The sequence below is a fragment of the Panthera tigris genome, chromosome F3, assembly GCF_018350195.1.
Source record: "Panthera tigris isolate Pti1 chromosome F3, P.tigris_Pti1_mat1.1, whole genome shotgun sequence".
Classification (NCBI taxonomy): domain Eukaryota; kingdom Metazoa; phylum Chordata; class Mammalia; order Carnivora; family Felidae; genus Panthera; species Panthera tigris.
Genome location: NC_056678.1, coordinates 68,382,007 through 68,407,874, shown reverse-complemented (window position 1 = coordinate 68,407,874; position 25,868 = coordinate 68,382,007). Strand labels below are relative to the sequence as shown.

At 63.3% G+C, this 25,868-nt stretch overlaps 1 protein-coding gene and 1 non-coding gene across 2 annotated transcripts; one reads left to right on the top strand and one right to left on the bottom strand.

Moving 5' to 3' along the window:
• The first annotated feature begins 8,963 nt into the window (after positions 1–8,963).
• On the top strand, positions 8,964–19,117 carry EFNA3 (ephrin A3). The gene is made up of 5 exons (XM_042975732.1): positions 8,964–9,448; positions 15,335–15,648; positions 17,609–17,674; positions 17,854–17,931; positions 18,143–19,117. The coding sequence occupies exons 1-5, from the start codon at positions 8,964–8,966 to the stop codon at positions 18,271–18,273; spliced, it is 1,074 nt and encodes a 357-aa protein (XP_042831666.1). The 3' UTR covers positions 18,274–19,117.
• A 6,466-nt stretch (positions 19,118–25,583) lies between these two features.
• TRNAE-CUC lies at positions 25,584–25,656 on the bottom strand. The gene has a single exon. It is a non-coding gene; the product is annotated as a tRNA-Glu (tRNA).
• Positions 25,657–25,868: the final 212 nt, after the last annotated feature.

The following is a 25,868-nucleotide window of genomic DNA, read 5'->3' as shown; positions in this document are numbered from 1 at the left end:
CCCCACGCCATCTCTCCCACCTCTGGCAGGCCAGGCTGTGATCCCCCCACCCCCCCCGCCCAAACCCGACCAGAGCCCTCTTTCTGGACGTGTCCCGGGTGCAGCCAGGGGAAGGGGCGCCCCGTCCTCCGCGGCCGTTCCGCGCCCGCCCCGGTGCCCCGCAGCCCCCGCTGGCACCGTGCCGGCCCGCGTGGCACCGAGCCAGCGATCGATAGGTGGATGGTGCGCCGATTAGCTCGCCCGGCTGCGGCAGCGAGAGGCGGCGTGTGAGCGCGCGGGGGGCGGGGGCGCGGGGGGGGGGGGGGGCGAAGTCTGACCTCGCAAAGCCCCCCCCCCCCACACCCAGGTCGGACCCGGGTCAGCCTCGCTGATCGCCCTGCTCTGCCTACGGGGTGGGGGGTGGCACCGCGGGCTCCAGTCGGACCCCGTCCCCCCTTCGAGGCCCCTCGCAGACCGCCCCCCCCCCCGCCGTCTGCCGGTGCCGGCGCACCCGTGTGTCCGCGCCCGCAGCCCAGCCCGCGAGGGGCTGGGGGAGGACCCACGGCCCGGTCTTCTGGTCCCGGGTTCGAGCTGCGTCTCCACTGTCACGGGGGGGGGGGGTGGTGGTGGTGGTGTCCGTGCGTCGCCCTGGAAACCGAGGGCACCGCCGTCCCCCTCCTCCTCACCCCCGAGACGCCGTAGCGGGGCGAGCGGGGGCGACCGCTCAATAGCCCCTGCCCGCCCCTTGAGGACCGTGGGGGTCTCGCCCCGCTGCCAGCGGCCCCGACGGGGAGAAGGCGGGTGCGGGTGGCAGGTGGCCGCCCGGCTCCCCACGGGCGCCTGTGCGGACGCCTCGGCAGGCAGCCGGGCATTTGTGAGACGGCCCCTTCCCCACACCTGGCCCTGTGCGGACAGCCGGCCCGGCCCCGGGGCGTGCCCCCGACAGCAAGGGCCCGGTCGGCTCCGGCTCCGGTTCCCGGGGCGGAGACCGGCTGAAGGTGCGGGGCCGCCTTCCGGGTCTGGGCCCGACCCATGAGAAGGCCTCGAGGCGCGTTCCGGGGCGCGGCTCCAGGAGGCTGGGCAGGCCTGTGAGTTTTGGGGCGTCACCGATCTCCCCTGAACGCAGAGGCGCTAGACGGCCCAGGGTGGGGCCCTCGATTCGCTGGACCCGCCCTGGTCGCTCCCGAGCAGTTGGGGGACTCTGGTCCTCTTTGCGTCACGAAGAATCGCCAGAGCCTGGGAGGGAGACTCTGCGACCCGGGGGCCTGCCCCACGCTTTCCGGGGGCGCAGAAGCGAAATCCCCAAGTTTGGGCTGTGTGACCCCTCCCTTTTTTCCTTCTCTTTCAGTGATTCCTTCCTTCCTCTACTTGTTCATTCATTCACCAAATCGTGGGCTCCCAGCGCCCTTCTTCCGGCAGGCCACGGCAGCTGGGGGCGTCGGGGGATTCCCAGCGGTGACGCAGTGGGAGAAGGGCACCCTGGCTTCCAAGTAGCCAATTGAATCCTGGGGCCTGGGGCATGAGGTCATCAGCGGTGATGCCCATTGGCTCAGGCCTGGACGTGGGGAGGGGGTCCCCATAGCAACCGACGGTGCGTCCGACCGTAACCTGGAGAGTGGTCGTTGCCGGAGCTCCAGAGGCAGCTTGGGTGGTGTTTGGGTTGGGGGCGGGGAGGCGGGGTGGAGCCCAGACCCCCCCCCCAGGTCCCGCAGCCCTGGCCCAACCAAGCTGCTGTCGTTCTGGAGATCTTTTTCTCACTCAAAGTAATGGTCAGTGCCCCTCGCCCGGGGCAGGCAGATTGGGGGCTGGGGGAGTACGGGCGACGGCGTTGGGGTCGCGGGTGCAGAGCCGCCGCCGCTCGGAATGCTAATTCTGAGAACCTCCTGTTCTGCATCTCGTCTGCACCTCATTTGCATTCTCTTCATTTAAGGTCAAATTGAGCAGACAGCCCCACATCCCAGCCCTGTCGCGCGTCTGTATCCCGACTTTATCCCTCAGCAGCTCCGTAATCTCTCTCCTTCTCCAGTTCCTCACCCCACCCCTCTCCCAGCCGGCGGTGTCCCCTCGGGTGCGAGGGGGCGCAGCCTAGCAAGAGCGGAAAGAGAAGTCCGCCTCTCCCCCTGGACGTCTGCTGACAGATGGGGAGGGCTGGTCCCTACCGCCTAGAGACTAAACTGACAAAGCAAATGGTGGGGGAGGTGCCCGGGGCTGGGCGGGGGTCTCCGGGGCCAAGTCACCCACACGCCCAGCAGGGTGCTGGGACTAGGGCCGCCTGCTTGCAGCCAGGGGCGGGCCTGCCCACCTGTCTGGTGCCAGGACAGCTTCCTGCCTCCAATTAAACGCTAATGAGGTGTCATTAACCCTTAGCTTGCCTGCCAGCCCTCAGGTGGAGTTTAGATTCGTGGTCTCACCCCGAACCGAGGGGCGGAGAGGAGGCCCTTTGAGGAAGCCTGGAGGCAGTGGGGCCAGGGGGCGGGGGGAGGGCCAGGAGTCTGGGCCAGAGGCGCGCGCGCGGCGGGCACTGCTTATGCTGTGTGCTGCTGGGGGCTCCACACACGGCCGGCCCAGTGGCCGGGTGTCTTTCTTCCCGGCGCATCAATTCGGCAATGACTTGCGAATCCCCTACCCTACTCTACTAACTAAACACCAGGCTGCACGCTGCGTGCCGGGGGTAGGCACTTGCATAAGACAAGATCCCTTCCCTGAAGGATTCTTCAGATTACTCCGGAAGACACGTTGTCCAACAAATAATTATGATGCCAAGTGCAAATGCCCCTACAGAGCCACGAATGAAGTGCTACGGGAAAGTGGGCTCTCAGAGAAGACTTGGGCTTTGAAGGGCAAAGTTTAAGCGGGGAGGGGATGTGGAGAACCCAGTGTGCCTGTGTGTGTGTGTGTGTGTGTGGGTCCGAGTGGGTCCGTGCTCAGCCTGTGCCCTCCTGGGGCTCGTGTTTGCGTCTGTACGTAGGTGTGAGAGTGTGTAAGTGTGCTGTCTGGACCTCTCTGCGTCTGGAATCCCTGCTCCTGAACACACACTGTGGTTTTATTACAGATCAATGTTTGCTGCGAAGCTCTCGTGCAGATTAGCCCGAACCTGCCCAGCCCAGGGGAGGGGAAGCAGGGAACCGTCCTTGGCTCTTTGGGAAGGGGTGGGCAGACACCGTCTTCACACTTGGGGGCCCAGACTCTTGGCTCCCCAGTTGGCGGCGGGCTGGCCAAGGGAGGCCAAGGGCTGGGGCCCCGGCTATGGTGGGGTGTGCCCAAGCTGTAGTGCCCTCTGTCCCCGGCTCCCCAGGGGAGACACAGAGGCTGCAACCACCACTCCGCATGAGACCTCAGGCCCCCTCCCCCAACCTGTTCTGTCTGTGGAGGAGAGGCCAGCTCAGACCTGTCTGCTGGCTCTCTCCTGCAGGGAGCGGATGTTTTCCAGGGGACTCCAGAGGGCTGGGAATGCTGGAGCCTACCAGGAGGCCTGCTACCCCACCCTGCCCTCTGAGGTGCTCTGCAGCCTGGGTTCCCCCCACCCACCCTGGGGCACCACTTCCCCAGCTCTTGCCCAGGCACAGGCATCCTCACCAGGGATGCCCTCGACCACCAGGCAGAAGGTGGGGGCTAGAGTTCTGACAATGAGGCCGGGGTCGTGGGGCAGGGGGCACTGTGATGCCGCTCAGAGACCCCACCCCAACCCCCTCTGTCTCCTTGCAGCCACCTGCAAAATTAGAAAGCTAATTTTGGTGGCAGGAAAGAGAATAGAGTCTGGATCTAGGGAAGGTTTTAGGGGTTAAGAGGCTTTGCGGCCTGAGAGCGTCAAGGACCCCTCCTTCTCTACTGCCAAGGACGGGGACTTTCCGTTTTTTGGCTGAAACTTCCCCTCCCCCGGATTCCATCTAATTGTTTCCTGCCCCGGTCCACTCCCCAAGCCCTGGGCCAGCTCTGCCACTGTGACAGCTTTGAGAGAAGCTTGGAGAGCAGGAGAACAAACGGAAAAGGGAGTCTGGGGCTAGTCTCTCATGGGCAGACCTCAGGAGAGAATGCCTTATTACGAATGGCGATGAGTGATGAGAGGCACCCGGCTGCCTCTGTCAGTGGAGGTGGAGCCTACGACTCTTGATCTCTGGGTTATGAGTTCGAGCCCCATGTTGGATGTGCAGATTACTTAAAATATTTTAGGGGCACCTGGGTGGCTCAGTCGGTTGGGTGTCCAACTCTTGATTCTGGCTCAGGTCATGATCTCACAGTTCTCGTCGTGGAGCCCCACGTCGGGCTCTGTGCTGACGGCGCGGAGACTGCCTGGGATTCTCTCTCTCCCTCTCTCCCTGCCCCTCCTCCACTTGCTGGCATGCGCATGCTCTCTAATAAATACATGAATAAATTTAAAAACATCGAAAATAAAATATTCTTAAAAATAAATGAATACAAACGACAGCCATGAGGACCCCACGAGTCAAGCACCTCACAGGGCTTCAACACTGTGCTCAGTGCTTCCCAGACGTGGGTCCTAATTCCCATGAGAACCAACTCCTTGAGGAAGGGCATTATTCTGCCTGCGTTACAGATGCAGACGTGGTCCCAGAGAAGTTAGGTAACTACAGTCGCCAATGAGCTGTAGAACTGGAATTCAAACCCAAGCCCATCCTGTTTGTTTGTTTGTTTTAAAGATTTGGTGGGGTGGGGGGTGCCTGGGTGGCTCAGTCAGTTGAGCATCCGACTTCGGCTCAGGTCATGACATCAGTTTGTGGGTTCGAGCCCCGTGTCAGGCTCTCTGCCAACAGTGTGGATCCCGCTTGGGATTCTCTGCCACCCTCGCCCCTCCCCCACTGCCTCTCTCTCTGTCTCAAAAATAAATAAACATTAAAAAACAACAACAACAAAGGTGTTATTTTTAAGTGATCTCTTCCCCCAACATGGGACTTGAGCCTCAAACACTGAGATCAAGAGTCAGGCTGCACTGAGGGAGCCAGCAGACGCCCAAGTCTGCCCTGTTCACTGCTAGGCCACGGCACCTCAGCTTTTCTCGAGGCACACTCCGGATTCACCCACACCCTCCTGTACCGCCCCAGAGCCCCCCCCCCCCCCACCATGCAGCTTGCCGGGTTCATTACAGGGGCCCCGGGTGCGGCTAGAGTCGGGGGTCATTACACCCCCCCAGCCCTCCAAGCCCTGTACCCTCATTTCTCATGTCCCGGACCTCGCTGCAGCGCCCCCTGTTGCCGTGTCCCCTGCCCGCAGGCGTGCGTGGGGCTCCGCTTCCGCGCAGGGCATTGAGCACCGCGTAGCCAGGCGACACACATACTTAGAAACGTCGGAAGGAAGGTACTTTCAGCGCCCTCCTCAGGGGCACCAGCTTCCCGTGTTAGGACCACGCCCGCAGCCCGCACTGGGCACACGCACGGGCCCTGGGCAAGGTGCGGAACCCGTGAATATTTCATGTCTGGAGCCGCCGGCTGCCTCCCCCGCGCACACGCGTGCCCAGTCCTCCCTCTCACAGGCTCCTTGTTTATTTGTTTAATGAATTATTTATCTATGCCCCCCTCTTCCCTGCTGGTCTCCCCCTCCCCCAGCCCCTAGCCTCCATGATTTATTGAACACAGCTCAGCTCTGTGGTTGCCACCCCGCGTCCTGGGAGCCGCCTTGGGCCACACACCATCTGAGTACTCCCTCTGCCCCTGACCTGTTCTGCTCCCGGCTTCCCTGGTCCCAGGAGCGGGGGCAGGAGTGAGGCACCGCATTCAGAGAGCTCCCCGGGGCCTGAATCCAGTGTCCCTGGAGAGAACACAGGGGCCATAGGTGTACCAGCAAGACTCAGGGGCCCAGGGAGATTCAGGCTGAGCCTGGAGATGAGGAGAAGGGGGGGCTGAGGCCCTGGGGGGAGGACCAGCCCTGTGGAGGGAACCCCAGCCCCAGAGAGGTCCCTGCCCTACAGCCAAGTGCCCGTCAGGGCCCAGGCCTTTGACACCAGTGTTTCAAACTATAGCTTGTGACCCTTTGGGGTGGCGAAATCAAGAATAAATTTGAGGGGTCTCAACCAGGCCTTTATTTTCTTTAAAAAAGATTTAAAATTAGAACAGGAGACAAATACCAGAGTGCATCCTCTGCAGTAAGGCTAAGTATTGTCTCATGAAACGTATTGTTCCGGTTATATGTGAATGTGTGTGCGTGTGCTTGTGTGTGTGTGTGTGTGTGTGTGTGTGTGTGTGCTGTATTGTGAAATCTACATCTTACTGTGGGTCACCTCAGGAAAGGTCTGAGTCACAGATATAAATGGAGGCCTAGAACCCACAGAAAGAGCCCTAGGCTCAGATCTGGTGCCAGGCATGGGGACAGTGGCCCTGATCTTAGGCACAGAGAGACCCAATCCCTAGAGAAGCTAAGACCCTGTGACCAGAGCCCGACGGGCAGGTCTCTACAGCACTGCTGGAGGTCAAATCCCATGTCAAGACTGCCACACAGTTGTGCAGTTCGTGCATGGCACAAAGGAGTCACCCAAGAGTCTAGTAAAGGGTGACATCACCTTTTGACATGAAACTCCCTCCCCAAGACGGAGAAGCACACCGGGCCCCCTCCCATTTTTGCATAAAGACACTACTTGCAAAGAGATGTATCCTAAAGACTGGGCACATCTAAGTCCTGAAGGACTGCGTCCCTACAGAGGGTGCTTATTCTTTTTCTGTTTTAATTTTTTTTAACATTTATTTATTTTTGAGAGCTAGAGACAGAGCACAAGTGGGGGAGGGGCAGAGAGAGAGAGGGAGACACAGAATCTGAAGCAGGCTCCAGGCTCTGAGCTGTCAGCACAGAACCCGATGCGGGGCTTGAACTCACGGACCATGAGATCATGACCTGGACCGAAGTCAGATGCTTAACCGACATAGCCACCCAGGTGTCCCTGAGGGTGTTTATTCTAAAACACACAAAGGGTGCCTGGGTGGCTCAGTCACCCAGGTGGCTCAGTTGAGCGTCCAACTCTCGGTTTCAGCTCAGGCCATGGTCTCACAATTCATGGGATCGAGCCCCACATCAGGCTCCACACTGACAAGCCTGCTTGGGATCTCTCTCTCTCTCTCTCTCTGCTCTTCTCCTGCTTGATGTCTCTCTCTCTCTCTCTATCTCTCTCTCTCTCTCTCTCTCAGATAAATAAACTTAAAACACACACACGTACACATTCACACACAAGCTCAAATCAGCCAGCAGTTCATCTGGATAGAGATCTGGATACAGCATCAGATCCCATGGACAGAGGCCTAGGCCCTATAGACAGTGTCTCAGAACTTAAAAACCTGACAGAGCTGCTTAAATTCTAGAGAAGGGGCTCCAGATTCTAACGAGAAGGAGCTCAGTCATTATTGGAGGATAGATGTGGGGGTACTGGTGTCTAAACAGGAATATTTGGGTCCTGTGGAAAAGGGTCCAAGTCCGTACGTAAGTGGGACCCAGATTCTACATAAAGCGATTTAAGGCTTCTAGAATGAAATCCAAACTCCTAGACCAAATCAGCAATCTCCCAGTCCATATGCATATGGCCCACCACTCCGCCCACTGTGGGCCCTACGGGGAACAGCCTCTCTTTGCGGAGCTGGGAGTTTGGGGGGGTGGGATCCCTGTGATCTGTGGCACCAGGAGCAGGCAATTAGCATCCTTTGGGTGAAACAAATCTCCCTGGGGATGAAGAGTCTGAGGGGAGAGAGCTGTGTGCAAAGTCTCCCATTCCCACCCCAAGGGGCCTAATTTACTTCTGGCCCCTGAGAAAGGAGAGGACATCTCCTGGGATGGAGGGGAGCTGAGACAGGGCAGGGCCTGCTCTTGCCTGGCACCAGCTGGGCATGGGGCCCATTCTGGGTGGCACTGCCCCCCCCCAACTCAGCACCTGAGGCTGACTTGTGTCAGGATCCCTGTCCTGCCAAGGATAAGCAGATGAAGGGTGCTTGTGTGTCCTCGCTCAAGAAAGAAAGAAGGAGGGGCGCCTGGGTGGCTCAGTCGGTTGAGCGTCTGACTTCGGTTCAGGTCATGATCTCACAGCTTGTGGGTTCAAGCCCTGCGTTGGGCTCTGTGCTGACAGCTCAGAGCCTGGAACCTGCTTCGGATTCTGTGTCTCCCTCTCTCTCTGCCCCATCCCCACTCATGCTCTGTCTCTCTCTGTCTCAAGAAGGAAAGAGCATCATGCCTGTCTCCCTGGGCCCAGGAGTTGGCCAGGGATCTCAGAGCCTCATCTGAGACCTGGTTCTCCTGGTCACTCTCAGTCCGCGGTTCTCTGAAAGAGAAGAGATGAGGGGTGGACACCCCCTCGGTCTGGATTCTAGACCCTTCCCTTCAACCCCTACTTCCTGGGCGAAGAAGGGAGAAGAGCACAGAGATTTGTGTGTGTGTCAGAGAGTGCATGTGGGTCTGGGTGTGAGTCACTGTGTGTTGCACACCGCAGGGTGTGTTCCTCTGTCTCTGTGCGTCTAAGTTCTCCGCCTCTGGGGGTCTGAATGTGTGTGTGTAATGTCTGTGCTCACCTGTCACCGCGAGGGCATGACCGCCGGGAGCACCAGAGCACGGGGTGCGCTGCCCTCTGCCCTCTCCCCACGAGAGTAGCAGCGCAGTGACAAAGCCTAGGGACACCATGGGCTGCCCAGGGAGGAGCCCCTCTTGAGTTGTTTGCAGGCGTCCTGGGAAAGTCTGCTTTGCTCCAGCTGACTCTCCGCGGGCCCCCGACGGCCAAGGCCCCTCCAGCACGCCGGGTGCTGACCTTCTCAGGGGCTGGCCCCTCCACCCCACTCCAGGAAAAACCGAGCCTCGTGCTCAGCCAGGGGCTTCAGTCCTAGGTGCCAACTGAGGGCTTCTCCACCACCCTCTGGAGCCCCCCGCCTCCTCGTTCACATGGGAAGAGGGTCATGGAGGGGGCAGACAGCCAGACTCTTGAGAAAGGAGGGGGTCTGGCTCCACTTAGGAACTGGCCCTGGACCCCCGGCTTCTTTTCAAAGCCCCTCCACCCCATCCCAGGGATGAATGTGCTCACGCGAGATCGAGATCCCTGTCCGGGCCTCCCTAATCCTTCTCCGGGGAACTCGAGACCGGCAGGGAGAGACGAGGCGCGCGCCGCTGCCGCCCGAGGGGGCCAGCGCGGTCCCCCGCCGCCCCACGCCGCGCGCTCGGCGCCCGAGCGGGGCGGGGCCAGGCGGGAGCGCGCCCGGGGCGGGGCTTCGGGGGCGCGCCCGGAGGGCGGAGGGAAGGGCTGGGGGCGTGGCCTACGGCTCGGGGGCCGGCGGCGGCGGCGGCGGCGGCGGCGGCGGCGGGGAGCTGGGAGGCGAGAAGCCGGGAGCGCGGGGCTCAGTCGGGGGGCGGCGGCGGCGGCGGCTCCGGGGATGGCGGCGCCGCTGCTGCTGCTGCTGCTGCTCGTGCCCGTGCCGCTGCTGCCGCTGCTGGCCCAGGGGCCCGGGGGGGCGCTGGGGAACCGGCATGCGGTGTACTGGAACAGCTCCAACCAGCAGTGAGTCGGGGGCCCGGGGAGCCCGCGCGTCCCGCGGCGGCGAGAGGGGGAGTCCTGAGGGCACCTGCGGTGGGGGTCCTGGCAGACACGGCTGGGGGCTGGGGGGCTGGGGGCGAGGGACCGGGGCACACAGTCTGTGGGCGTCCGCGAAACTCGGGGAGGGGGGGTATCGGAAAGAGGCTGTTGAGGTTTGGGAAGGAGGACTTGGGCCGTGCGGACGCCGCACCCCACCTTGCCTTCTCTCGGAGCCCGCCGCTGGGATAGCGCGCGCCCCCATCCCACCGCCCCCCCCCATCTTCGCCCCCTTGGGCCGTGCTGGGCCGTCGCACTTGGGGGGGGGGCGGCGATGACCTGTTTTCACGGTGAGGCTTTCGAGGGCTTGGGTCTAGGACTCTTGCTTTTGAAAAGTGGGGTCCAGAGCTGAGGCAGGGAGTCCGGCCGAGCACCGCCCCAGAACCAAGGCGAACCGGTTGCCCTGATTGTGGGGAAAAGCCCGGCTGGGGTGAGCGGGGGCTGGGTCGCCGAGGCGGGGGTCCTGGAGGTGCTGCTGGGTGACGACGGAAACGTGGGGTACCGGTGAAAGGGAGAGAGGCAGGCAGATGTCGGCGTGTCACACGCGCGCGCACACACACGCCCGGCCTGGGGACGGCGTGTGGCTCGAGTGTGAGCGGGCGTGCGCGGCTGTCAGTGTGCGTGTGTGTCTGAGTGTGTGATTTGTGTGTCTGCGTCGGCGATCGTCTGGGGGTGGGAGGGGGGCGGCGGGGCGGGGAGGGGGCTGCGGCCGCCGTCCGCGTGGCCGGCCGCGTCTGGGCTGGGGTGGCCGCCGGCGCCGCCGCGGTCTGGGCGGGTGTCAGGGCGGCCGGGTGGTTTCCCCGGGTGTGTGGCGCGGCGGCCGGGTCCTCAGTGTGCTCAGTCCTCGCTGCCCTTGTCCTCTCCTCCCCGCCGTGCCTCCGTGCGTATCACCCCGGCCGCCTCCGTGTGTGTCTGTGTGTCGGGGGCATCCCTGGGGAGGCGGGGGGGTCACTGTCACTCCTGCCCGGGCGGCGGCGGCACTGCCTCTGGCTCCCCACCCTGGGGGACGACCCGGGAGCAAACGGCGAAGCCCCAGGGGAGGGGACCGGGAGGGCCGGGCGGCCGCGACCCCCAACCTTCCGGGGGAGGGGCTGCCGCTCGCCGCTCCGCTCTTTGTTGTTTGGGGCTCCGCGCCTCCCCCTCTCTCCCTCTTCGCGCCCGGAGTGTCAGACTGGGGGTGGGGATGAGCCGACGACGCCCCCCTCTCGCTTCCCATGGAAACCTCGGGGGTGGGGACGAGGCCCCTCCCCCTCGTCCCCCGGAGCGGGACTCGAAGAACTCCGGGGGGTGCTGGGGGCGGACTCCCCGGTTCTATCCAGCTCGTCCCCCTCCCCCAGACTCGCACGTCCGCCCCCCGCCCCGCTAGAGTCTGGCGGGGAGCGGCGAGTACGCAGGTGAGGGACCCTGGGGCCCCACCACCCTTGGGGCACCCCAGCGTTCTTAAGAGAAGCCGGGGCCGGGAGTATGCGGGAATGGCCGGGGAGGGGGCGGTGGGCGACGCTGTTGATCAGGTTCCCCTCCCCCGCATACACCTGGGCGCAGGTGAAGGCCCTGGGAGGGGGTGGGGGCTCCCGGTTCCGGGAGCCTCCTGTCCGTCCTCCGCGCCCCCCCCCCCACGGGTCTGGACCGGCAGAGGTGGGAGGGGGCGCGCACCCGGCAGGGAGGACGCCGCCGCCCCCGCCTCGATTCCTCGGCCTTTGTTGCCGCTGCGCCCGGGCTCCCCGGCTCCCTCACTGCGGCAGCCGCGGCCCCATAAATCGTGAGAGCGACGTGCTCGGGAGCCGGGAGTGGAGAGGGCCAGGGAGCTGGGGGCGGGGCCGGGCCGAGCCACAGGCTCCCGCGCCCCCTCCCCCCGGTCACGTGAGCTGGGCGCCGGGCTCCCACCCCCCCCTATCACGTGCTGAGGGCCTCTGCCCCTTGGGGTCACGTGGAGAGGGTCTTGCGACCCCGCCTCCTGGGGTCACGTGGGAGGGTGCTGGTGGGACACGTGCAGAGGCCTCCTTTGACAGACCTGGGGGCAGTGCCCCGCACAGCGGTCATGATCTCGCCCCCTGTCCCCCGACTCAGTCCCTCCGTGTGCTCCCCTGTAATTGGGAAGACCAGTTCCCAACGTGGCCCAGAAACTGGGGACGGGGGGGGGGGCCGTACTATACTGGAGGGAAGAAGGAGAATGTGAGGTCGAGGGGTCCCCTGAGCCCGGAATTGAATTGGGGGTGGGGGTGGGCGGACCAGCCGATGGCCAAATGTGTATGCCCCCTGGTCTGTGCCTCGTTTCTTCGCAGAACTAAGCAAGGTGTCGTCCTTCGCCCCTAACTCAGGAAGCCCGGAACCTCTTCCCTTGGCTGGCTCCTACCCCTCTCTCTGGAATGTTTCTGTTGCTGATCTCGCTTTCATTCACACGTTCATTCAACAAATATTTATTGAGGCTGCACCAGGTCCCTGGTGGCCTGTCCCCTGCGTGTCTCCTCCCGGCCACGAGCCTGTGCCCCGCACCCCCGCGCCGCCGCTCAGAGCCGTCTGGGCTGTGCTGTCTGCGGGCCTCCCCGCCTGCCCCTGCGCGCCTACCTCCCCCCAGGCCTCTCTTCGTCCCCAGCCTCAGTCCCATCCGCATCCTCGCGCTCTCCGCGATTCTGGGCCCTCTCTTTCGCGGGCTCTCACACCCGGCCCCTCTCGGGCACTCGGGCCTCTTAGTCACCCCTCTCGGTGCGCGTCTCACTCCGTTTCTGTGTGTCTCGCCTTCGGCTGGTCTCTCGCTCTTCGCCGCCGCTGCAGATCAATAAACCTTCGCCGCCGCCGCCGCTGTCGCAGGGAGGGGGCGGGGATGCGGGGCGCGCGGACGCTCCCCCACCCGACGCCGGCGGGAGAAGCCCGGGCCGGGGGCCGGCGGGGCCCGGCGGGGCGGGGCGCCCCGAGCGCCCGCGGGGTGCGGGGGTGTCGGCGAGCACGCGCGCCCCGCGAACGTTCCCGCCACCCGCCCACCCCGGGCCGGGCGCGCACGTGGTCCGGCCTCGCCTGCGGGAGCGAGCGGCGCGCCGCCTCGGGGGCGCGCTCTAGAGGGGTGGCGAGCCCGGGTCGGCGTCGCTCCATCCCTCCTGCCCTGGGAGAGCTCTGCGTCCCGGCTTCCTGGGTGGGGGCGGGGGGGTGAACACGTTCGGGTCCCCCCGGGATGCTTTGCCTGCTCCCTGGTCTCGTTAGGCACCCTGTTTACCTGCCCCTAATTGCCCCGCGGGGAGAGGTTTGCCCTTCCCTGCTCCCCCGCCGCCCACCCCACCGGGTTGGAGCAGGCGGGGCCCTGAAGGAGTGACGGAGAAGGGTCGGAATGCGCCCCGGAGGCGGCGAGGGCCGGGAGAGACAAAATAACGGGGTGAGGGGGCACCCCCTCCAGGTGGGGTGCGTCAACACCGGTCTTTCTGCGAAAGAGGTGGAGGCTGGGAGGGGGTGAAGTGGGGAAGAACGGAGAACTGTTCGAGGGGACAGGCACACGGCCCCCGCAGCCCACCCCCTGCCCCCTCCCGGGGATGGGTACCCGCGCCCCCCCCCCCAGGAGGCGTTAGCTGCCAGCCTCGCTGGGCCTAGCGGCCCCTCCCTCTTCGCTGCCAGGGCAGGGAGGATGGCACATTCAATTAAAGTGCCCAAGCCAAGCGGACACCTCACTCGAGTCTCCCACGAGTTGTGACTGGGGACTCTGGCACCCAGTCCCGCTCCCCCCCCCGCCATCCCGGCTGCTGCCCGCAATCATTCCACGACCAGGCTTTCCTCCCGCGTGCCCATGGCGCGGGGGCACTCCAGGGACTGTTCCTGCCACCCAGCCTGGGGACGGACAGGTCAAAGGTGGCCTCTCTTCACTGTAGTCACCCACCGACCTTTCCATAAGGCTAGTCCCCGCCCTGTTGAAGAAACAGAGGAACCCGTCCCAGTGGCTCTGGCTTTGGCTGACTCCTTGCGGGAGTGGGTTGTGCTCCCGGGAAGGCGCCCCAGGGAGGGACCACTGCAGAGCAGGGCTGGAAACCTGGGGGAAGCTCCAGGACAGAGGCCCCGGGTGGCTGTGCGGCTGCTGCAGGCCTGGCACCCTTTCACTGGTGGCCCCCTCCTCAGAGCCTGTGGGGGAGGGAGGAAGGGTAGACTTGGAAGCTGGGGATAGAGAGGCAAACCCAGGTGGCGCCAGAAGCCAGGCCTGGTCTAACCCGTTTTCCTGCTCCTGGTGCCCCAGGCCGAGATTCCTGCCCACCTGAGTGCCAGGGCCAGGGAGGGGCCTGAGTGACCCATCACTCCTGTGGGAACTGAGTGGGGCTGGTGGCATTCCTGATGACTCAAGGAGGCTCTGCCCATTCTCCTGGGATGCCCAAGCACCAGCTCTCCCCTGTCTGCTTAGCGCCTGGCTTGGCAGGGAGTGCTTGGGGAGGGGGCGGCCCAGGCAAGGCCATGGAAGGAGGGGAAGGTGGGGAGGGACCCTCGAGGCCCCACCCAATTCGGAGGCCTCCAAGCCTGTTTTCCTAATGAATCTAATTACTATTTGTGGAGCTGGGAGGTGCCTGGTGACAGGGGGAGCCCGCACCTCCCTTCAGGGAGTTCCCAGGGACTAGGGACCCCAGTGGTTTGACCTTCTGCCAAGTACCCCAGGCCTCCTGTGTCCACCACGTCCACCTGTCCCTGCCAGGACGTGTGCAGAAGAAACCGGGGGAAACTCCTGCCTACTCTCCGAGTTTGTTTCTCCATTCAGATGTTTTTCACCCCACAGCGCTCGGCACCACCATGGAGGGCATTAAGACCAGCCCTTTGATGATAATCAGCAAGGCAGGTGGGGATTATGAAGGACCCAGCATCTGCTTCTGTGTCCCGTAGAAGGATCTGGGGAGTCAGTGGCACAGCCATCTTGTCTGGGCACTGTGCCCACTACTCTGCCTGGCACCATTAAGGGGCCAGTGGTGCCAGGTTGGGGAGGAAGATGTATAGAGACAGAACTCGGGGCCGGTGGGCATGATACCACGTGGAGCCTTGCTGTGGAGTCCCTTAGCTCTCCCCGACCTGTTGTATCACGTTATTGGGGACCTTAATTGCCAGTAGTACTGTAGAGAAGAGCGTGTGCCAGTGTGCGTGTGTGCGTGTGCGCGCGCGTGCCAGGGGGGAGTGGGGGCAGGGACAGAGCTGGAGACTGCTGGGGTCAAGCAACACCGGTGCGCGGGCCCAGCACACACCCAAGCTAGGCCGCCCGCTGCACCGTGGACATATTTGTGTGTGCCACAGGACTTCGGTGGCTATTGCGTGGAGCGTCCGCACAGGCGTGTGTGAGGGCAGGTGCAGTCCGACTGGCCTTGGGGGTGGGCCGGCAGCGGCAGGAAAGCGTGCCGGGAGAGGCGATGGAGGGTGCGCATCTCTGGGAGGGGACCCCTCCCGCCTTCACCCTTCCCTTCCGTGCCCCTGTCCCTCCTCCCCAGCGCTGAATTATGGGGGATGGACGGAGGAAATCCGGGCCTGGGTCTGGGAGTCGCAGGGGCCTGCGCCGTTTCTGTGGTAACCAAAGCGTACGTTCCCTTCTCCTCCGCCTCTCTTTTCCTTCCGAGGAAGGCCGGGCTTCCCTGCGCGTCTGCTGCCCCCTGGCGGCCGCCAAGAGAAGGACAGGAGGAGGCGTGGGCCTGGGCGGGTAGCGGGGGACCGGTGGCGCTAGGGCCCAGGGGACCGGGACTGAGCGGAGAGGCGGCTCCGCAGCTACTCGGGGAGGCTCCGCAGACCCAGGGGAAGGTCTGCGGAGCGGCGGGATGGGAAGAGGGTTGGCGTGGGGTTTCTCCTCCCTGACCCGCTTCCTCTCTCCCACAGCCTGCGGCGAGAGGGCTACACGGTGCAGGTGAATGTGAACGATTATCTGGATATTTACTGCCCTCACTACAACAGCTCGGGGGTGGGCCCCGGGGCGGGGCCGGGCCCCGGGGGCGGGGCGGAGCAGTACGTGTTGTACATGGTGAGCCGCGCCGGCTACCGCACCTGCAACGCCAGCCAAGGCTTCAAGCGCTGGGAGTGCAACCGCCCGCACGCCCCCCACAGCCCCATCAAGTTCTCGGAGAAGTTCCAGCGCTACAGCGCCTTCTCGCTGGGCTACGAGTTCCACGCGGGCCACGAGTACTACTATATCTGTGAGTGACGGCCGGCGGCGGGGCCCGGGGGGATCCCGGGGGCGGGGCCTAAGGAGTGCCGGCCGGGGGCGGGGTTTCGGGGCGGGGCCTAAAGAGTACCTGAGTGGCGGCCGGGGGGGGGGGTGGAGTCCTGGGGGCGGGGCCTAAAAATTACCTGAGTAATGGCCGGGGGGGTGGGGTCCCGGGGGCGGAGCCTAAGGAGTGATGGCCATGGGGTGGGGTCTCAGAGGCGGGGCATAAAGAGACTGAGTGATGACCAGGGGTGTGGGGTCCCGGAGGCGGGGCCTAAAGAGTACCTGAGTGACGGCTAGGGGGTGGGGTCTAAGGAGCGGGGCCTAGGGAGTGATGGCCATGGGGTGGTGTCCCAGAGGCGGGGCCTAAAGAGTACCTGAGTGGCGGCCAGGGTGGGGGGGTGGAGTCCCGGGGACGGGGCCTAAAAAGTACCTGAGTAATGGCCAGGGGGGGGTGGGGTCCCGGGGGCCGAGCCTAAGGAGTGATGGCCATGGGGTGGGGTCCCAGAGGCAGGGCCTAAGGAGACTGAGTGATGACCAGGGGTGTGGGGTCCCGGAGGCGGAGCCTAAAGAGTACCTGAGTGATGGCTAGGGAGTGGGGGTCCCAGAAGCGGGGCCTAAAGAGTACCTGAGTGACGGCCAGAGGGGTGGGGTCTAGGGGGCGGGGCCTAAGGAGTGATGGCCATGGGGTGGGGTCCCAGAGGCGGGGCCTAAGGAGAGTGAGTGATGACCAGGGGTGTGGGGTGCCAGGAGTGGGGGCCTAAAAAGTACCTGTGATGGCCAGGGAGTGGAGGTCCCAGAGGCGGAGCCTAAAGAGTACCTGAGTGACGGCCAGGGCGTTCCTGGGGGCGGGGCCCAAGGAGTGATGGCCAGGGTGTGGGGGTCCCAGGGACAGGACCTAAAGAGTATCTGAGTGACATCCTGGGGGTGGGGTCGGGGCCTAAAGAGTACCTGCGTGATGGCCAGGGGATGGGGGGGGCCACGGGGTTGGGTCCCAGGGGCGGGGCCTAAGAGTATCTGAGTGACGTCCAGGGCGCGGGGCTCCAGGGGCGGAGCCTAAGGAGTGACTGCCACGGGCTGGGGTCCTGGGAGCAGGGCCTAAAGAGTACCTGAGTGATGGCTAGGGTCCTGGGGCAGGGCCCGAAGGAGAGTACCTGAGTGATGGCCAGAGGTGGGGGCGTGGGGGAGGTCCCAGGGGCGGGACCTAAGGAGTACCTGAGTGACGGCCAGGGGGTGGGGTCCTGGAGGCAGGGTCTAAAGAGTGATGACCAGGGAATGGGGTCCTGGGGGCGGGTCCCGAAGGAGAATGAGTGACAGAAGTGAAGACTCAAGGGACCGGGGCGGGGCCTAAGAGCGTCAGTGACGGCAGGGAGAGTGAGGCTGGGGGGAATGGGCGGGGCCTAAGCGTGAGTGGCGGCCAGGGGGTGGTGTCCCCAGGGGCTGGGGCGGGGCCTAAAAAAGTATCTGAGAGGGGCAGACGCTGGGGTCCCCAGGATCCGGGGATGGGGACGGGGTGGAGGTGGGCCTAAAGGAAAGTGTCACAGTGATGACCAGGGCTGGGGTCGCAGGGGCCGGGGCGGGCCCACGTGGGTGCCATGTGGTCTGCATCGCTGGGAGTGACACCTCGGGATGATGCGTGGGGCCTGGTGGCCTTAGGGCTTCCAGCCGGACAGCGTCCGAGGCTGAGAGGTTTAGTGACAGCCTGAAGGGTCGGTCGCAGGGTCACTGCTTCCGGGAGGGACGTTCCAGGGCTGAGACCTCAGGGCTCAGAGTTTCTTGAGGGCTGGGACCAAAAGGGCTTCGCGGGCTGCCGGCGGAGCCACCGCAAGCCAAGTCCAAGGGTAGGGGAGCCGGGAAGGACGCTGCCCGGGGCAGGTGGCGGTGCGGAGGGCGAGAGGGGGCGGGGCGTGGGCCCGCAGAACGCAGCTCAGGCCCCGTCTCGTCCCCAGCCACGCCCACCCACAGTCTGCACTGGAAGTGTCTGCGGATGAAGGTGTTCGTCTGCTGTGCCTCCAGTGAGTACCTCCGGCGCCCGGCCGCGACCCCATCCCCGGCTCCCTGCTTCGGGGCTCCCCTGGCTCCCGGGGGCGGAGGGGGGGGCAAGGAGCGGGGGCTCGCTCCCCAGCTGTAGCGAGGGGGGGTGTCCTGGCCCTGACTCTCCCCTCCTCTCTCCCCCTCGCGCCCCACCCCGCAGCATCGCATTCCGGGGAGAAGCCGGCCCCCACCCTCCCCCAGTTCACCATGGGCCCCCATGTGAGGATCAACGTGCTGGGTGAGTCTGCGCAGCGCCCTCTGGTGGCCACTGCTGGAACCGCAGCCCCCTCCCCGGTGCCTGCCCACCTCGCATGCCTCCCCCGGGGGGCACGCACCCCTCGTACCCCGTGGGTGGTCACGTCCCGGCTCCACCGCTGCTGCCGCTGCCGCGTGCCCCGCCCGGGCGCACGGCCCAGCCCTCACCAGTCTCTCTATCTGTCTGCCCACAGAAGACTTTGAGGGAGAGAACCCCCAGGTGCCCAAGCTTGAGAAGAGCGTGAGTGGGACCAGCCCCAAGCGGGAACACCTGCCCCTGGCGGCGGGCATCGCCTTCTTCCTTATGACGCTCCTGGCCTCCTAGCTCTGCCCCCTCCCTTGGCGGGGGGGACGCGGGGCTGGGAAAGGGCAGGGGGACTCTGGCCTCTCCAAGGGAAGTCCAGCTGTGGGGCCTAGGCCCCCTCCTGCTGTGGCTGGCAGTGGGGCCTGCACCGTACCTCTGTGCCCGTCCCCTTTGCCCCCGCTCTCCCCGCGTAGGGCACTGGAGTGGACCAGACGCAGGCACAGCCCCGGGCCCCGGGTGGCCCTGGGGCTCCGGGACCTTTCTCTGATCCCTGGTACCCTCTCCTGTTGTCCCCACCAGAGACAGGTATGCCCCGGAGAGCACGCATCCGAGCGTGGGAGGCACCCCCGTCGTTCTCTTCTAGGGGCGGAACCCAGGGAGGGGACTAGATGGGCGAGGGGGTGGCAGCGCCCACTGCCCCCTCCCCCTGTTTACAGCAATAAGCACGTCCTCCTCCTCCCACCCCCGCCCCCAGGATTGTGGTTTGGATTGAATCCAAGTTTACAAGTAGACACCCCTGGGGAGGGCGGGCAGTGGACAAGGGTGGCAACGGGTGGGCACCGGGGTGCCAGCAGGCATGTACAGACTCTGTATCTCTATATATAATGTACAGACGGACGACTCCCTCCCCCTCCTCGGTCCCTGACCTTCCCTGACTTCCCCTTCCAGCTTCAGACCCCTTCCCCACCAGGCTAGGCCCCCCCCTCCGGGGGACCCCCTGGCCCCTCTTTTGTCTTCTGTGAAGACAAGGCCTATGCAACGCACAGACACTTTTGGAGACCGTGAGACAACAGCGCCCCCCCTCCCCTCCAGCCCTGAGCCGGGACCCCAGTCCCAGGACCTGGCCCCGCCCACCCTCCGTGGCCCCACCCATCCTCCTGGGCCTTTTTCAAGTGCTTTGGCTGTGACTTTCATACTCTGCTCTTAGTCTAAAAAAATAAACTGGAGATAAAAATAATCGAGTGTGTGTGATTTCAGGGGCCACCACCCTTCCGGACACTGGTTAAACCCCACAGGGCACAGGGTCGGGGAGGGGATTCTGGGGCCAAAGGAGCAACTGAACACCTCGGTCCGGGCTCTGTCTCCCGTGAGGGGGCCGCTCCGTGTCCAGCGAGCACCAGGGGCTCCCAGCCGGGCCTGGCCGGCTTAGGGCGCATCATCCACCCTCGGAGGGTCGTGTTTCTCATCAGAAAATTGTAACACGTGTGAGGATTAAATGGCAGCGGAAGCGTACAGCGTCACGAATGGGGGTTTCTTCCCGTTCCATTCTGCAATCAGGTCCTTGACTGGGGTCTGTGGATTTCAGGGGGTCGTGAACCCAAACGGGATAAAAGTGACATCTCTGTTTTCACTCACCTGTAACTGAAATTAAACATTCTCTTATGTGCTCCGGCCACAAGCCAAAATAGTTGCTTCTTTGTAACCAACAGAAATCCCAGATGTTTTTGGGCTGCGTTACAGTTTTGAACATCTCTCAAAATAACCATTCGCTCTCATCCCTGCGTTGAAACGACCGGAGTTGTTAGGCCTGCCTTGTTTTTCATGTATTAATAAAGAAGTGTACATATTACTATACCAAAAAATGTAAATGTTTTGTTAACTGTGTTTCCATGTGATTGGTTTCCTTCATAATCCTTTGTGATTTTATTTTGTTCATTTAAAACGTTATGGCTGGGGGCGCCGGGGTGGATCGGTCAGCTGGGCTTGATGTCAGCTCAGGTCACGATCCCGGGGTCAGGGGATTGAGCCCTGCATCAGGCTCCACACTGAGCCTGCTTGGGATTCTCTCTCTCTCCCTCTGCCCCTCTCCCCTGCTCGCATGCTCGCTCGCTCTCTCAAAAATTAAAAAAACAAAAACAAAAACACTATGGCGCAAGGGCTGAGTTTGCTGCTGCTGGGGCCTCTGCCACCCTCCATCTGTCAGGAGAGAGGAGACAGAAAACAAAAGACAGGCGAGCAGGTGATGCGGTCACATGGCCCTGCCAGGCTGGGTGAGGCCAGGGTGGGCACTGAGTGTGGGTGACGACACAGGCCGAACCCCCCCAGGGAGGGGGCGCCTTCTTCCAAGCTGCACACCCTTGGGGCCCCATCGCACCCTGGTTCTCCGACTGGCACTGTGTGGGCAGGCTGGGTCCTGGGTGAGGGCCTTGGCCCCCGGTGGCTCTCACCAGCTGCATCCTGAGAACGAGCCCCTCTCTGGCAGGGACTGGGTTTTCACTCTGTACTCATGAAACACGGGAACTGGAATTTCTTCTGGACCGTGGACAGCGGGTAGGTTTCCTGCTGGCAGAGCAGTAGGGGAGGGAGGGCAGTGGGGAAAGGACCGGGGGCAGCCAGGACACCAGTCTGAGGCTCCCCACCTGGAGACACAACTGAAAAGGTAGGTTCGTCCATTCGGTCATGGTTTCCAGGCCAGGCTCTATCCTGGGTGCTGGGGGTGCAAAGACACAGTCTCTGCCTCCAATAAGCTCATAATTTAGCGTGTGTTGCCATGTGAAGAGGGATCAATCACACACACACACACACAGGACAACACCGAGTGTTACATGGTTAAATGCCAGGGGGCCATGGGAATGTGGAGCGGAACATACCCCTGTGCCTGGGGACACAGGAAAGAGGCTGCTGGGAGGAGGTACACGTAGCTGGCAGACCCTGGGGAGAGTGGAGGGCCTTGAAGGAGCCAACGTGGCGGGCCTAAGCTGTAGGTCCTCAAATCCCAGGGCCACAGGGGACGAGGAGGGGGGGCAGAGCGCTGAGATGGGGAGGGCTTAGTAGGTTCAAAAATGCAGCCGTGGGAAGACAGAGGCCCAGGCATCTGGGGGCAGGAACTAGAACAAGCCAGCTCCCATTTACCAAGCACGTGCTACGTGCCAGGCGCTGCACCCCGTGTTTCCGTGCCCTTGGACGCCTCGCTGTCCCAACAGCACAGATGGGAAGCCTGAGAGTTTAAGGAGCTGTGTCCTACGATCAGGGCCACACATCCTGGCACGGCTGGCATTCAAGGTGGGTCCGATGGACACCACGCTCTATTACAGCCTGCACCACCACCCGGAACTGCTTCCCACAAATCCTGATGGCCCCTCCACCAAAGTCACTCGGGGTCTTTGGAGAAAGACAGCAAAAGGCCTCCAATCTGGATTGGCTGAGCCAGTCTGAACCCCAGATTCAAAAAAAGTTTTTTTTAATGTTTATTTTTGAGAGAAAGACAGACTGCAAGTAGGGGAGGGGCAGAGAGAGAGGGAGACACAGAATCGGAAACAGGCTCTGAGCTGTCAGCACAGAGCCCGATGTGGGGCTCGAACTCACGGACCGCGAGATTATGACCTGAGCTGAAGTCGGATGCTTAACCGACTGAGCCACGCAGGTGCCCCAGATTTGCTATGCTTTAATGTTTTCTTTCTAATTTTTTTAATGTTTATTTATTTTTGAGAGAGAGAGACAGAGTGTGAGTGGGGGGAGGGGCAGAGAGAGTGAGACACAGACTTTGAAGCAGGCTCCAGGCTCTGAGCTGTCAGCACACAGCCCGACACGGGCTTGAACTCACGAGCCGTGAGATCATGACCCGAGCCAAAGTCAGACGCTCAACCGACTGAGCCACCCAGGTGCCCCTGAACCCCACATTTTAAGGACAGGAAAACTAGCCTGGCTCCATCAGAGGAGCATGTGACTCTGGACCTCCAGGTCATGAGTTAGAGCCCCTTGTTGGGTGTAGAGATTACTTAAATAAATAAAACTTTAAAGAAAAAAAAAAGGACATTTGGGGTGCCTGGCGGGCTCAGTCGGTTGAGTGTCTGACTCGATTTCGGCTCAGGTCATGATCCCATGGTTGTGGTTCAAGCCCCACATCAGGCTCTGTGCTGACAGCTCAGAGCCTAGAGCCTGCTTGAGATTCTCTCTCCCCCTCTCTCTCTGCCCCTCCTCTGCTTGTGCATATGACGGCTCTCTCTCTCTCTCTCTCAAAATAAATAAATAAACATAAAAAAAAAAAGAAGACAGGAAAAAACTAAAGCTCAGAAAGGGCAAGTGATGGGTGTCCATGGCAGAGAAGCCCCAGGACTCAGGTATCCCAAGTTCTCGTCTCTTCTACCAGGCAGCCTTGCCCCACCAGAGACTTAAAACTTCCCAGGGACTGAAGGCTGATATTTGAAACCTCTTAAGTCACCCCAAAAAGCGAATATAGAGAAAGTGCCTCTCCCCTTCAGCCAAGGGTCCTACTGGGACACCCCCCCCCCCAGGCAAGACTTTTGTTCCCAGAGCCTGGGAGAGGTGGGGACACAGGCCAACACTTAGATGTACAGACACCAGCGACCCCGAGCCTGCCCAGCACAGGATCCCTGCCTGTGGCATCTGGGACTGAGCACGACATTCAGGGACATTGGGGGCTGGGCGGAAGAAACTGGACAAAGCAGGGGGAGGGAGGGCTGAGCCACCTCCTTCCCCTGCCACACATGGGCCCTTCGGTGTCCGGACCACCTGCTGGGGGCTGCCAGAAGGTGTGAGGCCCCCACACCTCCCGCATCCCACAGCCTCTCCTGCCCCTTTCGGCCTGCTCCCCTAACCCTCCCACTTTAGGCGCTGAGGCCTTGGGAGTGGACCATCCTGTCCTGTCTGGCCAGAGCTGCTCCGCCCCAAAGCCTCACACGGTCTCCCCCACCCTGCCCGTTCTCCTCAGCTGGCAAACCTAGCGGCATGGGTTGAGCTGGGCTGGGGGCACACGGGCTGGGACCAGGGGACATGGGCTGGGACCAGGGACACGGCTGGGCTAGGGGGGACACTGGCTGGGACCAGGGGACATGGGCTGGGACCAGGGGACACGGGCTGGGACCAGGGGACATGGGCTGGAACCAGGGGACACGGCTGGGCTGGGGGGACACGGGCTGGGACGAGGGACATGGCTGGGCCGGGTGGACACGGGCTGGGACCAGGGGACACGGGCTGGGACCAGGGAACAAGGCTGGGCCGGGGGGGATACAGGTGGGGATAAAGGACATGAGCTAGGTAGAGGCCAAGGCTGGCGTGAGGGACGCACGGGCTGGGTAGCTCAGCCCCGGACAGACGCGGGGAACAGCCCAGAGGTGCCGGGACCGGGCCAGCCGGGGCAGCAAGAGCAGGCAGAGGCCATGACTCGCCTGGGGTGGGACCTCGGGGAGGTCCGGCCTCTTGTGTCTTGGCCCCCCGGGGGGTCAGCGCCAAGCTCCTGGCTTTCCGCACAGCGTCCGGCTCGGGGTAAGTACAGGACCGTCACCGATCCTGGCCATAAAAGGGAGGACGAAGCAGCCCAGAGACCTGGGAGAGCTAGGCCCCAGCGGCCTGGGGTCCCCCAAGCTGCTCGTGAGGGCTGTGCTGGCGAGGGCGACGCTCGGGCCTCACGTTCACGCCCCACACGCGCTTGCTCAGTCCGACCCACACGCACTCACACACCTGCAACCTCGTGACCCACACGGTCCATCACACTCCCTGCTCAGGGAGGGGGGCCGGGGCCACAGTCCTGAAGGGGCCTCGGAAGGGAAGGCGGGGGTCTGTTTACACAGCTGAAGGGAAGGGGCACCTGAGGCCCGCGGGCCCTCCCGGCGCGGAGCAGGATGGCTGACACGTTCAGGAACTGCTCAGCTCGCTCAGCCACGCGGACCCCTCCACAGGCCGCGGGCACACACAGCAGGGTCACCCTGATGCTTGCACACACAAGCCCACCCACAGGCGGGGGCTCACAGGGTGACGTGCTCCGGGGCGGGGCTGGCAGCCAGCCGCGACTCAACAAATAGGGGTCCGCGCAAGGAACGGCATCGCTGAACCGACTGGACGAAGCCCGGAGTCCAGGAAAATCCAGGGAAGGGAGGAGGCGGGCGGTGGGGGAGACCAAGGCCACGTTCACACCCTCTGGAGACCTACGGGTCAGGCCGACGGCCACCCCGGACACAGAAACAACCCCTAGGGCCCCGAGGATGTACACCCCCCCCCCCACCACCAAACAGCAGGTGAGGGAGGCGCTGCTCGCATCCACACCGGCGCACACGCACCCAGCACACCCCCTCCCGGGGGCCGCCAGCGCCCCCCACCCCTAGCTGGGGAAGGAGGAGACAGCACGTAGGAAGAGGCGCTGGGGACCAGAGAGCCCCTCTCTCCACCCCGCGGACACGCGTGCACGCACGCCAGGCCTGAGCCCGGGGGAGACGCCCAGGGACAGCGGCCGCGTCCCACGTGGGGCCACGCCGCGCTGGCACCGCCCACTCTGCGCGCAGACGCCCGGGCCCAGCCGTGGGCCTGGAGCACGATCCTGGCGCTCCGGGTCCCGAGGCCTGTGGTTGGTGGACCTGGTCTGCCAGTGGGAAAGGGGTGCTGTCAGTGAACCCCCAGGAAGGCCCCTAAAACCGGCCTTGGGGGCATCCTCCACGCGTGAGGCCAAGCACACCGGCATCCTAGTCCTCACCCCGAATCAAAGGGCCATTTGGCCGGCCGGTGGGCAGAGCTTCGAGCGAAGCCGGAGGGCCTCCGGAGACAGGAGACGCCGGAGGGGCGGCCGGGGCCGGGAGAGGCGACGGCGGGCTGGGGGTGTCTGTGGTTCCTACAGAGCGCGAGCGGCCACCGCGTCCTCCCTGGCGGCAGACCACAGCCTCCCCGCAGGCCGCCCTCCTGCCGCGCACCCTCCAGTTCCAGTGCCCCCGAGGCCCAGGGCACCCCTGCGGGCACCACTCCCACCGCGTGCGCGTGTGTCCAGGTGCCTGCAGGTGCCGTGTGCGCGCGCCCGCTGGAGGTGTCTCACCCGCGCGGGGCACAGATGGCTGGGAAGGGGGGCGTCCGAGCGGCCGGGGCCACCGGGGCTGGGGAAGCCGGGGAGTCCGTGGCCGGCCCGGGGCTCCGAAGCGGCGGGCTCTCTTTTAGCCAAAAGCACTTAAACAGAGACTCAAGTTAAAAATAGGCTGGATGTACTGCCAGAAGGTGGCAGGAGAGGAAGCTCTTTTCTGAGTACTTATTCTGTCCCCAGCATCTGGAGGCGCTGGGGACCCACCCCCCTGGGCCACGGAGTCCCGGGGACGCCAGTGACCCCCACTCTGCTTTGTCTCCTTTACTAGCTTATTAACTATACTCTTGGAAAACTTGTTTTCGCGGTTCCTCTGGGATTACAGAATGCATCTTGAACGTGTTACATTCCATTTTGAAGGGATAGCATTTCGCTTCTCCCTCCTGCTCGCCGGGTGGGACCACACGTTATTTCTGCTTCAATCCCTCAGGTCTCACTTAAAGAGATTCTATTCTATTCTATTCTATTCTATTCTGTTCTATTCTGTTCTGTTCTATTTTATATTTCACTTCATTTCTTTACGTAGGCTCCACACCCAGCGTGGGGCTTGAACTCACTACCCCGAGACCGAGAATCTCGTGCTCTACCGACTGAGCCAGCCGGGCGCCTCTCTTACAGAGAATTTTGAAACAAGAAAAAGGCCTGTTATGCTCAGGCACATGTTTACCTGCCTGGTGCCCTTCGTCCGTTCCTTTGCAGAGATGGATGTTTCCATCTGGCATTTTTCTTCTGCTTGAAGGACTTAAATTACTTTCTTTAGTGCCGGCCTGCTGGCGACGACGGATCCTTTCAGCGTTTGCCATCTCCCCCGAATTCT

Excerpts from the sequence above, each read along its gene's own strand:
- EFNA3 (XM_042975732.1), top strand. The coding sequence starts at position 8,964 with ATGAATGTGCTCACGCGAGATCGAGATCCCTGTCCGGGCCTCCCTAAT. Across the intron at positions 9,449-15,334 it reads TGGAACAGCTCCAACCAGCA|CCTGCGGCGAGAGGGCTACA; the intron begins GTGAGTCGGGGG and ends TCTCTCCCACAG. Across the intron at positions 17,675-17,853 it reads GTTCGTCTGCTGTGCCTCCA|CATCGCATTCCGGGGAGAAG; the intron begins GTGAGTACCTCC and ends CCCACCCCGCAG.